A 12,032-nucleotide genomic window follows, 5' to 3' on the forward strand; every position below is an offset into this window, starting at 1 on the left:
TGGTTTGTTGCTGGGGCAACCCTTCCTCACATCGTGGAGGGATGATGACATGCAACAACACACACATACACAGATGATATCAGCCTGTCAAAATAAAAGCCTGATCACTGATGATGAATCTGACAGAGCTCGTCTCAGTAACTGCAACTGGTCTGTGTGAAGAACCAGCTGCTGAGAGGAAACATCTACTGTAACACTGATGAACTGATGAATCAATGAACTAATGAACCATCAGGACTCCTTATTACCACCTGGTTTTAATTGAGCTTCTCACAAACACTGATGATGGAACCAGAAGCAGGCCGGGCGGGTCCATCTATTCTACCTGTGATTTTACTCTGTACTCACCTGGTTCAAGTCTGAGGTGAAGGTGATGTCTCTGCTCCTTCTTCCTGTTTAAACAACACATTAACACTTTAAACCAACAGGTCAGAGGTCTGTTTCTACCACCACCTGTCTGCACAGTGTGATGTCATTACTGTGGGACAGGAAGTTTAAGCAGGACTGACATTTCTTCATCTGTGAGAGACCTGAAGGTTCATAATAAAACATCTGTACAAGTCCTGTCACACAGCTGTGGACTGTCAAAACCAGAACCAGCTTCAGAACCAAAATGACTCACCCCGGAGTCAGACCTGTTCCCAGATGAGTCGACCATCACAGCTCAGAAGCTCTGAGCAGCTGAGACCAGGGTTTCATCCGCCACTGACCAATCAAATCAGTGTAAACAGTAATCCTTCCTATGGGAGCCTGAGAGGGACAAAAGAGTTTATAATAAAGTGACAAATAATAAAGCTGGTGCTTCCATCACTGCAGCTCAGAATAACATGAGAAGCCTCTGATGATAAAAGAAAAAGAACAATCCACACACTGTCAGAAAAGAGTTTTCTCTCAGCTTTATCAGACAGAAACTCTCTGTAATAAAAATCATTTATTTATTTATTGTCTCTCTTTAACATCTGAACATTATCTCTGCAGCTTCTTCTGCTGTTGAAAAATCTGCTGCTGTGATTGAACCTTCTTGCAGGCAGGGGTCACTGACCTGAGCTGACAGGTGATCAGGAGTTGGACTGAGGTGAACTGGTTTCATGAAGATGTTCACAGTAACGTCAGGACTCCTGTAACTTCAAACTGAAAATAAACTCTGTGTTTGTTTTAAAACCTGAATCTTGATGTCAAAGACATGACACAAAAACTAAAATCCATACGCATCAGATGAATTTAACATCTGTGGCTCAGCCTGCAGGAAGGATCAGAACCAACATCTGGATACAAATATATAAGAAACTCATCAGTTGTCAAACAATCAGTTGAAACATCCTGCTGCTCAGACATCCAGGTAAATCCTCCTCCTCCTCTCTGACAGACAGGTGTTCAGACTGAGACCACTCAGCTGGTTAGCTTAGCTTAGCATAATGACTGGAAACAGAGAGAAACTGTTAGTTTAGCTTGGTATAATATCTGGAAACACAGAGAAACAGCTGGCTAGCTTGGCATAATGACTGGAAACACAGGGAAACAGTTAGCTTAGCTTAGCATAATGACTGAAAGACAGAGGGAAACAGCTGTCGGCTTAGCATAACGGGGGGAAACAGCTAGCTTAGTTTATTTTTTACAGCTGCCTGGCTGTGTCTGAAGGAAACAACACTCACCAGCCCCTCTAAAACTCAACATTTAATCTGTAGAAAACACAAAGTGTAAAAGCAATTATTGACCGTTCCTGTTCTGAGTGTTTTCATTGGCCGGGACCCAGCCAACATCCAACTGTCAGAGAGTCAAAGAAGGTGTCTGAATGGCTGAAAACTGAAATAAAAGTGTCTGAAAAATGCAGTGAAAAAGCTTTTTGAAATAGACATGTCTATAAATAAATTCTAGTGAGTTCTACTGAGTCATGACTTTTAATAATTTAATAATTTAGTTTAATCTACTGGATCATTACTTGCTGCAGACACTCTGAATCTCTGAATGGTGTGTGTGTTTGTGTGTGTGTGACGTGTGAACAGGAAGTGATATCAGCGCTCTACTAGCCCCTCCGTTCCTCTGGTCCTGGGTTACCATGGAGACCAGGAGATGCAGCGGAGGAGCTGTTAACTGGGAAACAGTAAAAACAAAAGGGAGCAATGGGGTCTCATGAGTTTATGATGGAGGGGGGAGGGAAGGAGAGGAAGAGGGGAGAGGGGGAGGGAGGTGACGTCCATGATGTCTCCACAGGAACAGAGACAAACATCCACAAACACACTGAGCAGCTCAGTACGGTTCACAGGTCCAGTAACAAACGTCCTTCATTATAAAGATTGTGCACAGACAGGATCTGACCTTTGGCATCAAAATAAAAGTTGACTCATAATTAATCAATAGAGATAAAAATCTTTCAAAATAAAAGTCAGCGAATAGAGAGAGTTGTGCGAGGCTGCAGAGAGCAGGTGATTGTTTCAGTCTGCTCAGGTCATCGCTCCATCCAGGAAGCAGCACCTGAGCCCAGAGATGCCCGAGACGCCGGTCTGGACCCGGGTCTGGAGCCGGTCTGCTTCCTGCCCAGACTAAGACCGTTCTCAGCGACCTCTCCACTGGCCCGGCTGACAAACACGGTGGGAGGCTGGGTGGAGGCCATCTCAAACCTCAGCTCCACCGTACTCTTATTTGTGCGGGAGGAGGCCTTCCTCTTAGTCCTGGGCTGGGGGGAGGGCAGGGGGAACACAGGGACAGCCCTGTGGGAGGATGCTGAAGTGTCTCCAGCGGTGGCAGAGGATGAAGAGCCCAGTTTGGCCAACGCCACCGGGATCTCCTCCAGAGACTCTGCAGAGTCTGAGTGGTACTCTGCAGGGGGGGCAGCGGCTTGGACGGGGCCTGCAGCCAGGGCAAGGGGGGGCAGGGAGGCCCTCAGGGGGAATGCTGGGAAAGGTAGTCTCTGACTGAGGGACACAGAGGAGACACTGCTGGGCTCTGCTGGACAAGAAGAACAACACAACTGTCAGGGGAAAGTACAGTTTATTCAGATTCAAACTGTTTGAATCGTATGTATATGTGTGTGTGTTTGTACCTGGGGGTGGGGCTGTACTTGGGCAGCGCTCTCTGGTCACCTCTGCTGGAACTTTACGGACTTTCTTCTTCTTTTTCTGTCAAATCACAAAAACATGAATGGGATTCAGCCTCACTGTGTGTGTGTGTACCTGTGTGCTTCTGTGTGTGTACCTGTGTGCGTCGGTGTGTGTGTGCTGTTGCTTTCAGCTCTGTAGAGATGGTGGGTGGAGCTTCTTCCTCCATCACAGGACTGGACACACTCCTCACTCTGCCGTTAGCCAGGAACCTGACACACACACAGACACACACAGGTAAACATACACACACACTTTTTATGTCATCATGACACACACAGATGTTTTGCTGTGTACAGATCATCATGTGGTCTAACACAGTTGTGTTCAAACTGCACAGGGAGGAAAGAGCGCGCCACACAACACGACAACACACTGAGGAGCAGCAAACAGCAGCAAACATCTGCAAACAGCAGCTGCCCCTCTTCTCCATGTGTCAGTCACATGGTGATCTCCTGCAGCTGTGAACAGTGAACTGTTATGTTAAAAAATTATAATTAATGTGTAGATGGTTCACAGGACATCTATCATGCATCAGTTTTCCTTCTGTTTACTGTGACAGAGAGATAGGGGGGTAGTTTTACAGCTGATAATCAACATGATGCACCATGAGTGTGTCACTGCAAAAGCTCTGTCTCTCTACATGTTAATACACCTTCATACACTTGCACATGTTTTTCAGGCTGTCTTAATCTGGGCTTTGTCTCTTTTAATTAAAAAAAGAAATCTATGTGCTGTGACCTTTGACCTTTCCTGTCAATGGGTTCCTGTTCGGAGGATAATGTGAGTTCTTCACTCTGATTTTTGTGCCCCTCTCTGGTTCCACTCATGTTTCTGACTCGTCCACATCTTTCTTTAACACCCGTAGGTCAGGAAATGGGTGTGTACTTTGACGTGTAGCTGCTGCCTGACTGGCTGATGTCATGTTAATGCTGCCGTGTGATAGGTTGTCTTGATTTCACCACAGAACATTTGGCTCAGATGATCATGTTCTCTGAAGAGTTTAGATCATTCAGATAAAAATGCAATCAGTGGTGAAATCTGTGTTTTTATGCAGCTCCAGTTATCTGGTACTTGGTGAGAGGTTGGAGTGTAGGTGACACATGGTAGATGTAGTTTTTTTGATCTGCAGCTTTTCTGATTGTTACTGAAACAAACAGAACTGACTGGAACCAGAACTAAATGAGCCTCTGTTTGTTTTCTTTGTCTTTTTCTTTGTCTCCCCTCTCCTCCCTCTCCTCCCTCTCCTCCCCCTCCTGTTGTAGCCTGTGAGAGCTGCAGTATAAATAAAGTTTGCTCCGTCACTGGCAGCAGCCGAGGTTCAGCAGAGTTATTTATGAAGACCTTCTGTTAGACTAATACACACAGCTCCTCCGCCCACAGCTCACACACACACAATACACACTTTGTTTGCTTCCTGGAAGTCACGGCCAAAGAATTTCATTTGTACACTTTGTTTACTGCAAAGAAAACGGTGTCCATGGTGACTGAGGTCCAGCCTTGCCGGGTTATGAAATGACTGTTAGCGGCTGTTTACTGAGACGTGTCGGGACCCGGTCGGCCGGCCTCGGCCAATCACAGCTGGCCGTGGGCTTGAACCGGGACCTCTGCTGTTTCACACACAGACAACAGGGTCTGAGAGGATCTGGATTTAATGCAGGTTTAACAAGGTGCGTTCACAGGGTTAGACCACCAGGACCAGAGTGATGGGGTGTGTGTGTGTGTGTGTGTGTGTGTGTGTTGGGGGTGGGGGGGTGGGGAATGAAAGACTTACTCTGCCTCTGCTCGCACAGACACAGTGGTAGGTTCCTCCACGTCCAGCTGAGGGTTGGTGTAGCCCAGGGTCCCTGAGTAGTTCACATCCTGAGGGGGAGGCAGCAGAGGACAGACACTCAGGACCAGGAATACCCCCACCCCTACCCCCTCCACCCACCATACCCTCACCACACACACCCCCACCCTCCCACTAGTGTCAGGGAAGGTTACCTTGACGACTGAGGGGGCGGCTGTCTCCTTCACTGGTCCTGGTTTCCTTGAGTCTCTGTGGTCCTGACGATGACGCTGCCGCACAATGTACTCATAGGTACTGAGTCTGTTCCACACTGTGCAGACAGACAGGTGAGCAGAGAGATAGGTGAACAGACAGGTGAGCAAACAGACAGGTGAGAAGACAGACAGACAGGTGAGCAGAGAGACAGGTGAGTAGACAGATAGGTGAACACAAAGACAGACAGGTGAACAGATAGGTGAGCAGACAGGTGAGTAGACAGACACACAAGTGAGCAGACAGACAGGTGAACACAAAGACAGGTGAACACACAGACAGACAGATGTGCGTTGGGTCATACTCAGGTAGATGTGGAAGCAGAGCAGGTGACAGAGCAGCACTGACGACAGCAGACCCAGAGCGATGGTGACAGCAGCCAGACCAGGAATTACAGCTGCTGCTGATCTGATCGGAGCCACGGGCAGGAAGATGAACCACACACCTGTCTCATTCCTCACTGCAGGACACACACAGACAAACAGGTGAGCTCTGCTGAAAGGAACTCTGGGAGTCCTCATGTAGACTTTAGTTGATCTATCAGTAAACAGAGCTGATCGATAACGTTGGAAGAGGACAATATTGATCAGATGATCAGGATGAAGCATTTCACTGTTTCTTTGTTACATTCAAATCAAATCAAACAAAGTATGTGTTCGTTCAGACTTCAGACCAAGGCGAGAGGTCAGATCTCACCCAGGAAGTGTTTGTCAGTGCGGAGTTTGGATGGATCCAGAAAGAACTCAATGAAGATGTAGGAGGCGACGACCAGAACCAGACAGACGCCCACCAGAGCAGAGACCACACTGTGGAGGAACAACCTGCAGGGTACACACGATACAGTACAGCTGAGTACTGAGTACTGCACTGAGGAGCCTGTATCATGAGATGATCTGGTCTCAGTCTGGTTCTCTGGGCTCCCAGTCTGACTCTGATCCTGGATCCTGGTTCATTTACTCTCAAGCTGCTCATGATGCAGATAAACAGTGAAGCTCATGAAGTGAGTTGGTTATTTTTATTTGATGGAAGGAAAACTTTATTAAAACACAGATTTAATTGTCATTATGTGTTTAAGCCATAAACTCTCCCTTTGTAAACTGACTGATAACAATACATATGTGTAAAGTCTTTTGTCCCTGCCAGAATCCTGTAGGTAGAAGTGGATAAAACACAGAACTCTGTTCTCAGTGATGATTACATCAAGCTGCAAACAACAACAACATGTTTTGTTGGACTCAGGAGCAGAGACAGACTCACTTGTAGTTCCTGCTCCCCACACAGTTGTTGAGCCAGCGACAGTGATGGTCGAAGTTGGCAACACACTTGTTACAGGCACTGCAGTGCTTTGACTTCGGGCCCCTGAAACAGCACAAGAGACATTTATTTTATTTACTACCACTGTCTGAATCCATCCACAGCAGCTGAGGCTCATGGGTATCGCAGTATTAAGGACTGGATAATGTAAGCAGCCTACAGGTCCTGTGACCCAGTTCTCTGGGGCCTCCTGAGAGAAACCAGCCCACTGACCTGGATCAGATCCATCAGACTGATTCACATCACTGAGTGCTTTCATTATTTAAACCACGTAGAGAAACTGTGCTGCATTAAACATGGAGAACATGTCGCAGTCTGCAGTTCCTTCTACCGCCTTGCTTTGCACAAAACTACTACATATTGTATTTTTCAACACCTCCTCTTCTCCTCCATGATGCTGTGAATCCAGTGAATTAAATCTGAGTTACAGCTGAAGTCTACAGTCTCTTTTAAACACAGATCGGCTGCTCTGTCACGAAGGAGACCCCTCATTGTGTCGCTGGTTCACACTGAACCAAACAGAGGAGACATAACACCGCTCCCCTGTGTGATTTCACACAGCATGGTGGTATGGTGTGACGTGATGTGCCCATGGATGTACAGATAACTATCTCTAATTACTGTTAAAAACCAGAGGATTCTGAATGACGTTCTGCAGCCTCTTTGCTCTCTGGTGACCCTTGAACTTAGTGAGTTGTACAAGAGTTGACCAACAACACGTCATCTGGACAGAGCTGAGGTTTTTGATTAATAAAGTGAAGCTGAGGATTTATGCTTCTTACAGAGTGTTTTTGTTCTTCTGTCTGACAGTAATTTATTCTGAGTTACTATAAATAAGTGATGCAGATAAAAAATGACAGTAATGTCAGCCTGTTTCTGCTGCCAAAGCAGAGAAAGAGGAGAGAGTTAATGTCTGATGAGGTTGATCTGAATGAAATGATCATTTATAATCATGGGAAATATTCAACAGTGCATGGATAAAAGCATCTATGTTCAATCAAAATGAAGATATAACTTTAAGTCTGTGATCAATTAGTGTGATAAACTCTCCTTCTGTTTTTTAGAAGCTCTGTTGTGGACATATGGAAACTGGAACAGTATAACCATTCACTGATCTATAAAAATATGTATCTATCTTTATTATCTGTCACTTAATTGTAAACCGTTTTGTGCCTGTTGGGATCCTGTAGGCATGATGACTCTGGTCAGTAGTTGGGCTGTTGACAGGTTTGATTTGATCCCCTGAAGTTAACCTGCTCCGGAACAGGTTAGCCGTTCAGCATCCGCAACCATGGAGATTTACACAGCTCAGAAGTGAACCACCGCCTTAAGACTGAAAACCCAGAGTTACACCTAAAGTTACCTAGCTAACCACAGATCCTGCATCAGAGTACAGACCTCTGGTTACTGAGGATGTTACTGTGTGTAAACAGTGAATGAGCTGCAGTCTGCAGAGACACTGTCCTCCACTGAGAGACATCCAGCTGGGACGTGACGTCTGTCCAACACTCTGCAGGGAACAGTCACCAGCTCAGGTAAAACACTCCTGGATGCTCAATAAACTGATTTGTCTTTGAAGAAAAAGCATCCAAAAAAAAATCAAATCAGAAAATGTTTGGATTTAAATACTAAAACAGTGAACCATCGATTGACTAACCAGGTATTTTATCTTCATGATTTAAGTTTTCAGATATGAATCTGTTGAAGGAGACCTGACTGTCAGACAGTAGATCTACTTCAGGCGGTTTCTCTCTGTGTGTTGTTGTGTCTCATACTCACACGTCGACCTGGCAGAGGTAGCAGTGGCAGTTCTCAATGACGTGGGCGTGTTTGGACCGGTCGAACACGGGGACTGGACCTTTGTCGCTCTTCGTCCTGACGTTGTAGTCGGCCGGGTCGATGGACACGGCCATGACATGGACGCACAGGTGACAGACAAACATGATGCCCGTACACTGATGGACAGATCAGGAAGATCACCAGACCACACACATCAACAGACTGATGGATCCTAGTCACAAACATCTGCTTCCTGAAACCTCACAGACCACACCTCTGATTCTGCTCTCACCTGCTGGTTGAGGATTAATATATGTATAAATATATTCTGACTGAAATCTCAAAGTGTTTCTCTCTTTGACATTTTTCTCCCATTGCAGTGAGTCAGTATAAGGATACGATGTACCCTGCAGGGATCCAGTGCGGCGGCAGAAGGGGGACGAACACGCCGAAGCTGGTGACAGCAAAGTAGACGTAGAGCAGCCAGGCCAGCAGCTGGAAGGGGTGAGGAGGCCAACTCCAGCCGTTGGTCCGAGAACAGAGCGGCACGTCGGCTCGGTGTGGGCCGTCCTCACCAACTGGCGCTGTGCGGTTCGGGTTCCTACTGCACACATCCATCCTGCACACAGAACCAGAGTCAGGACCGGGTCTGTAACTCAACAACCACAGACACCATGTTCACAGCTCCGCACCATCACACCAACAAACAGCTGCACCAGCCACTGATTCATCTGAAAACTTATCTGCAGGTTTTTAATAATCAATTAATCAGTTTGGGTTATATCTCATTAAGGCTGCAACAGACGATACTTTAAATATCAATAATTCAGTTTCCCAGAGTCTGTGGTGACATCTAAATATGTAACACAGTTTCTTTAAAAATATCAGCAGTTAGAACAGTTTGTGATTTTTTTTAACTCTAAATCGATTAACTGTTGAAGAAGGATTTATATAATCTCTGGGAAGATGATCATCACTTCTCAGTATCTTCATTTCATAGATCAATCAATTAATTCACTGACTAACTGTATAAATAATTTGCATATTAGTCTATAAAAATTATTCTTAGTTGAAGCCATAAATACGACAATTTCCGTCGCTGTGACAGGTACTTATCACCATTTTATAGATAAAATAATTTATTAATCAGTGGTCGATAATCCAGTAATCGATTAATCCATAACAATAACAGCTCTAATCTAACAGTTTTATCTAATCTCAACCACAGGTGTGTGTCTGACAGGACTTTAGACCTAGAACAGTCCTGGAACAGCTCACCTGGTTAGCACGGGTTAACGGGCCCTTCACTCCGCCGCATTTCATCCCAGAGTCCGGGCCTGACCGGCGGCGTGCAGCTGTACAGTGCCGGGGCCCGGGATCACCGGGCTGCCGCTGAGGAGAACCGCTCCACTCGAGTCGATACACAAGCACTGTCCAGACGAGCCACAGACACGGGTCAGACCGTCCCCGTCCGTTAACTCACATCCATCCCGGCTGCAGACACCGTGGAGCTGTTTTCAAACTGACCGAGCACATGAACACCTTTACCGGGTAATATCTGGGTAACACGTCGGTCTGGTGACCGTTTATCGGGCTAACCACCACACCTAGCCGCTAGCCTCGTCAGCTGGACCCCGTTGCTGCCATGCGAGCTAGCTGACGCCGACAGACGGTGGAACTGTTAGCGCGTTCCGTGAATTAAACTCCGGGACTCACCGATTAATTTTTAAAGGGACAATCATTTTAAATATTTAACGGCCGCCAGTGATTCAACTGTCCGCGAACCAGCCTGTTAGCCTGTTAGCCTAGCTGTTGCTGTCGCCCACCGTCTTCAGCCCTGTACGCCGTTTCCTTGGTAACGCTCCAGGTCCGCCCTTATTGGTCAGTGAGCTGACTCCGCCCCCCGCCAGCTATAAATTCAAACTGATCTGAGAACAGCTCAGACTGAGGGAGCTGTGTGACCGGGGAGTGTCCAGCAGGGGGAAGCAGAACCACGGTCAGCATCAGTGAACTCCGCAGAAACAAGAGATAAGAGGCTGCAGTTTGTTTTTATAGGAGCAGGTACAAGGCACGTGCCACAGTACTTATACCAGCGGCGCTACATTTATGTTTTGTGTTACTATACATTTACTTAGTTACTTTCATCCAGACACTATATACTACTACTACTACTACTACTACTACTAATAATAATAATAATAATAATAACCTATTTATATAAATCTTTTTGTAAGACCTTGCAGTCTTTAATCGAAGCAGGACTGTGAACACAATTTGTTGTAATGACAGTGTGTGACTGACATGGTGGCTGTGAGTTGTGTGCAGGTGATGTGGAGGTCGATGCTGTCAGTCATATCCACACACATCTGAACACTGAGCCTCTGATTTATTCTCCCAATGGAAACAGATTTACTGGAAATAAAGGAACAGACTGGTTTTATTGATTTGATTTGTTCCTGCATCTGAGAATTTAAAGCAGCCTGAAGACTGAGGGGTAATAACAGTTTTTATTGCACCATATACTGTAAATCAGAGAGAGTGTGTGTCTGTGAACACCCCCTCCAGCTAGGCTCTCCTCGATCAGACTCTGGACTGTGTTATGTAATCTGCAGACACATATTCCTGCTCTGAAACTCAGGCTGTTGTTTAAAGTTGGGCCCCTGTAGGGCCTCCTGTGTGTTTTCACAGCTCAGGACAGGAGTCAGTAAATTTTCACAGTTACTAAGATTCAGGAAACAGACACTCAGATGGCAGATACACCAAGAGGAAGAGTTTACTGATGCAGCATTTAACCTCTTCACCCCAAGTTTCTGTTCTTATACAGACCTGCTGACTCCGGGATCTGGATCATGATCTTTGAACAGGGGGTTGATTGTATAACCTCTGTCCTGTAGGTAAATGTTGATGATCAGATGTTCTCGGCTAAATAAGTCTGTTCAGTTTCCATTCAGTGATCATTAGTGATATTACCCAGACTCCTCAGGGGCTCGGGGAGACGCTGGGAGCAGTAAGGCGCCCTTTAGTAGATCCTCGTTCAGATAGACAACTTCTTCTGTCCAGGATCAACATGTTCACTCAGACTTCAGCAGTCGTCAGTCACGTGGTCAGGACTGACCTGCTGCTGAGGGACTTCCTCAGATTCTTTACTGGGCTCAGTGCTGCCTCTAGTGGCTGGAAGCTGCATTACAGTCTGATTTATACCCAGGATCCTCTGCTGTCTCTGAGCCAGGACTTGATTGGTTTAATGGACAAGATGTTTTGTATTTTTAATATTTCTGCTGTGACACAGTTTATTAGCTGATTTGGTTTGAACTGTTTTTTAGAAACCAGACACCAGACATATAAATTATATTTATTATAAACTGGTTTATATCACAGATGTCAGACCAGCAGACACAGTTTAATGAGTGAGGATGAGGAGGTTAAACATCAGAGTAAAACACCATCAATCACTTTTATAAACTGAGAGCTGCAGTTTTTCATCTGTTTGATTCACATCATTTCTCTGTGAGGAAAGTCTGCGTGAGTATGCTCAGTAAATCACTGATCCTCCTCGTGTTTTAATAATGATGGTATACAGGTACAGTACTGACAAAACATACACAGTAAATCTGCACCTCCTCCTCTTCTCCTCCTCCTTCTCCCTCTTTCTCTTCTCCACATCTGTGGAGATGTGAGTGCAGATGAAGTGGGAACAGCCTGTTAATCTGACAGCCAAGTTAAACCCGAGTCCTGCTGCTCTCACAGGTTTAAACTCTGGTGTTCAAACTCTCAGCTTCTGGTCTTTATTAGCTGTGATC

At 45.8% G+C, this 12,032-nt stretch overlaps 1 protein-coding gene across 3 annotated transcripts; it reads right to left on the reverse strand.

Moving 5' to 3' along the window:
- Positions 1-916: 916 nt before the first annotated feature.
- Positions 917-11,320, reverse strand: zdhhc1 (zinc finger DHHC-type containing 1). Of its 3 annotated transcripts, none has more exons than XM_051075865.1 (11): positions 9,511-11,320; positions 8,632-8,851; positions 8,233-8,408; positions 6,397-6,498; positions 5,836-5,960; positions 5,444-5,599; positions 5,082-5,197; positions 4,870-4,958; positions 3,193-3,307; positions 3,041-3,116; positions 917-2,943 (listed from the first exon to the last, which is right to left on the reverse strand). In XM_051075865.1, the coding sequence occupies exons 2-11, from the start codon at positions 8,848-8,850 to the stop codon at positions 2,447-2,449; spliced, it is 1,671 nt and encodes a 556-aa protein (XP_050931822.1). In that variant the 5' UTR covers position 8,851; positions 9,511-11,320; the 3' UTR covers positions 917-2,446. The 3 variants fall into 3 exon arrangements, with proteins under 3 accessions (XP_050931822.1, XP_018548444.1, XP_050931818.1); XM_018692928.2 differs by having other exon boundaries at positions 917-2,946; XM_051075861.1 differs by having other exon boundaries at positions 917-2,946; positions 8,632-8,881.
- Positions 11,321-12,032: the final 712 nt, after the last annotated feature.

The sequence above is a fragment of the Lates calcarifer genome, linkage group LG2 (genome assembly GCF_001640805.2).
Source record: "Lates calcarifer isolate ASB-BC8 linkage group LG2, TLL_Latcal_v3, whole genome shotgun sequence".
Taxonomy (NCBI): Eukaryota; Metazoa; Chordata; class Actinopteri; family Centropomidae; genus Lates; species Lates calcarifer.

Coding starts and splice junctions, on each gene's coding strand:
- zdhhc1 (XM_018692928.2), bottom strand. CDS start 8,850: ATGGATGTGTGCAGTAGGAACCCGAACCGCACAGCGCCAGTTGGTGAG. Junction 6,499..8,232: donor TACCTCTGCCAGGTCGACGT/GTGAGTATGAGA, acceptor GTGCTGTTTCAG/GGGCCCGAAGTCAAAGCACT. Junction 5,198..5,443: donor CTGCTTCCACATCTACCTGA/GTATGACCCAAC, acceptor CTGTCTGCACAG/TGTGGAACAGACTCAGTACC.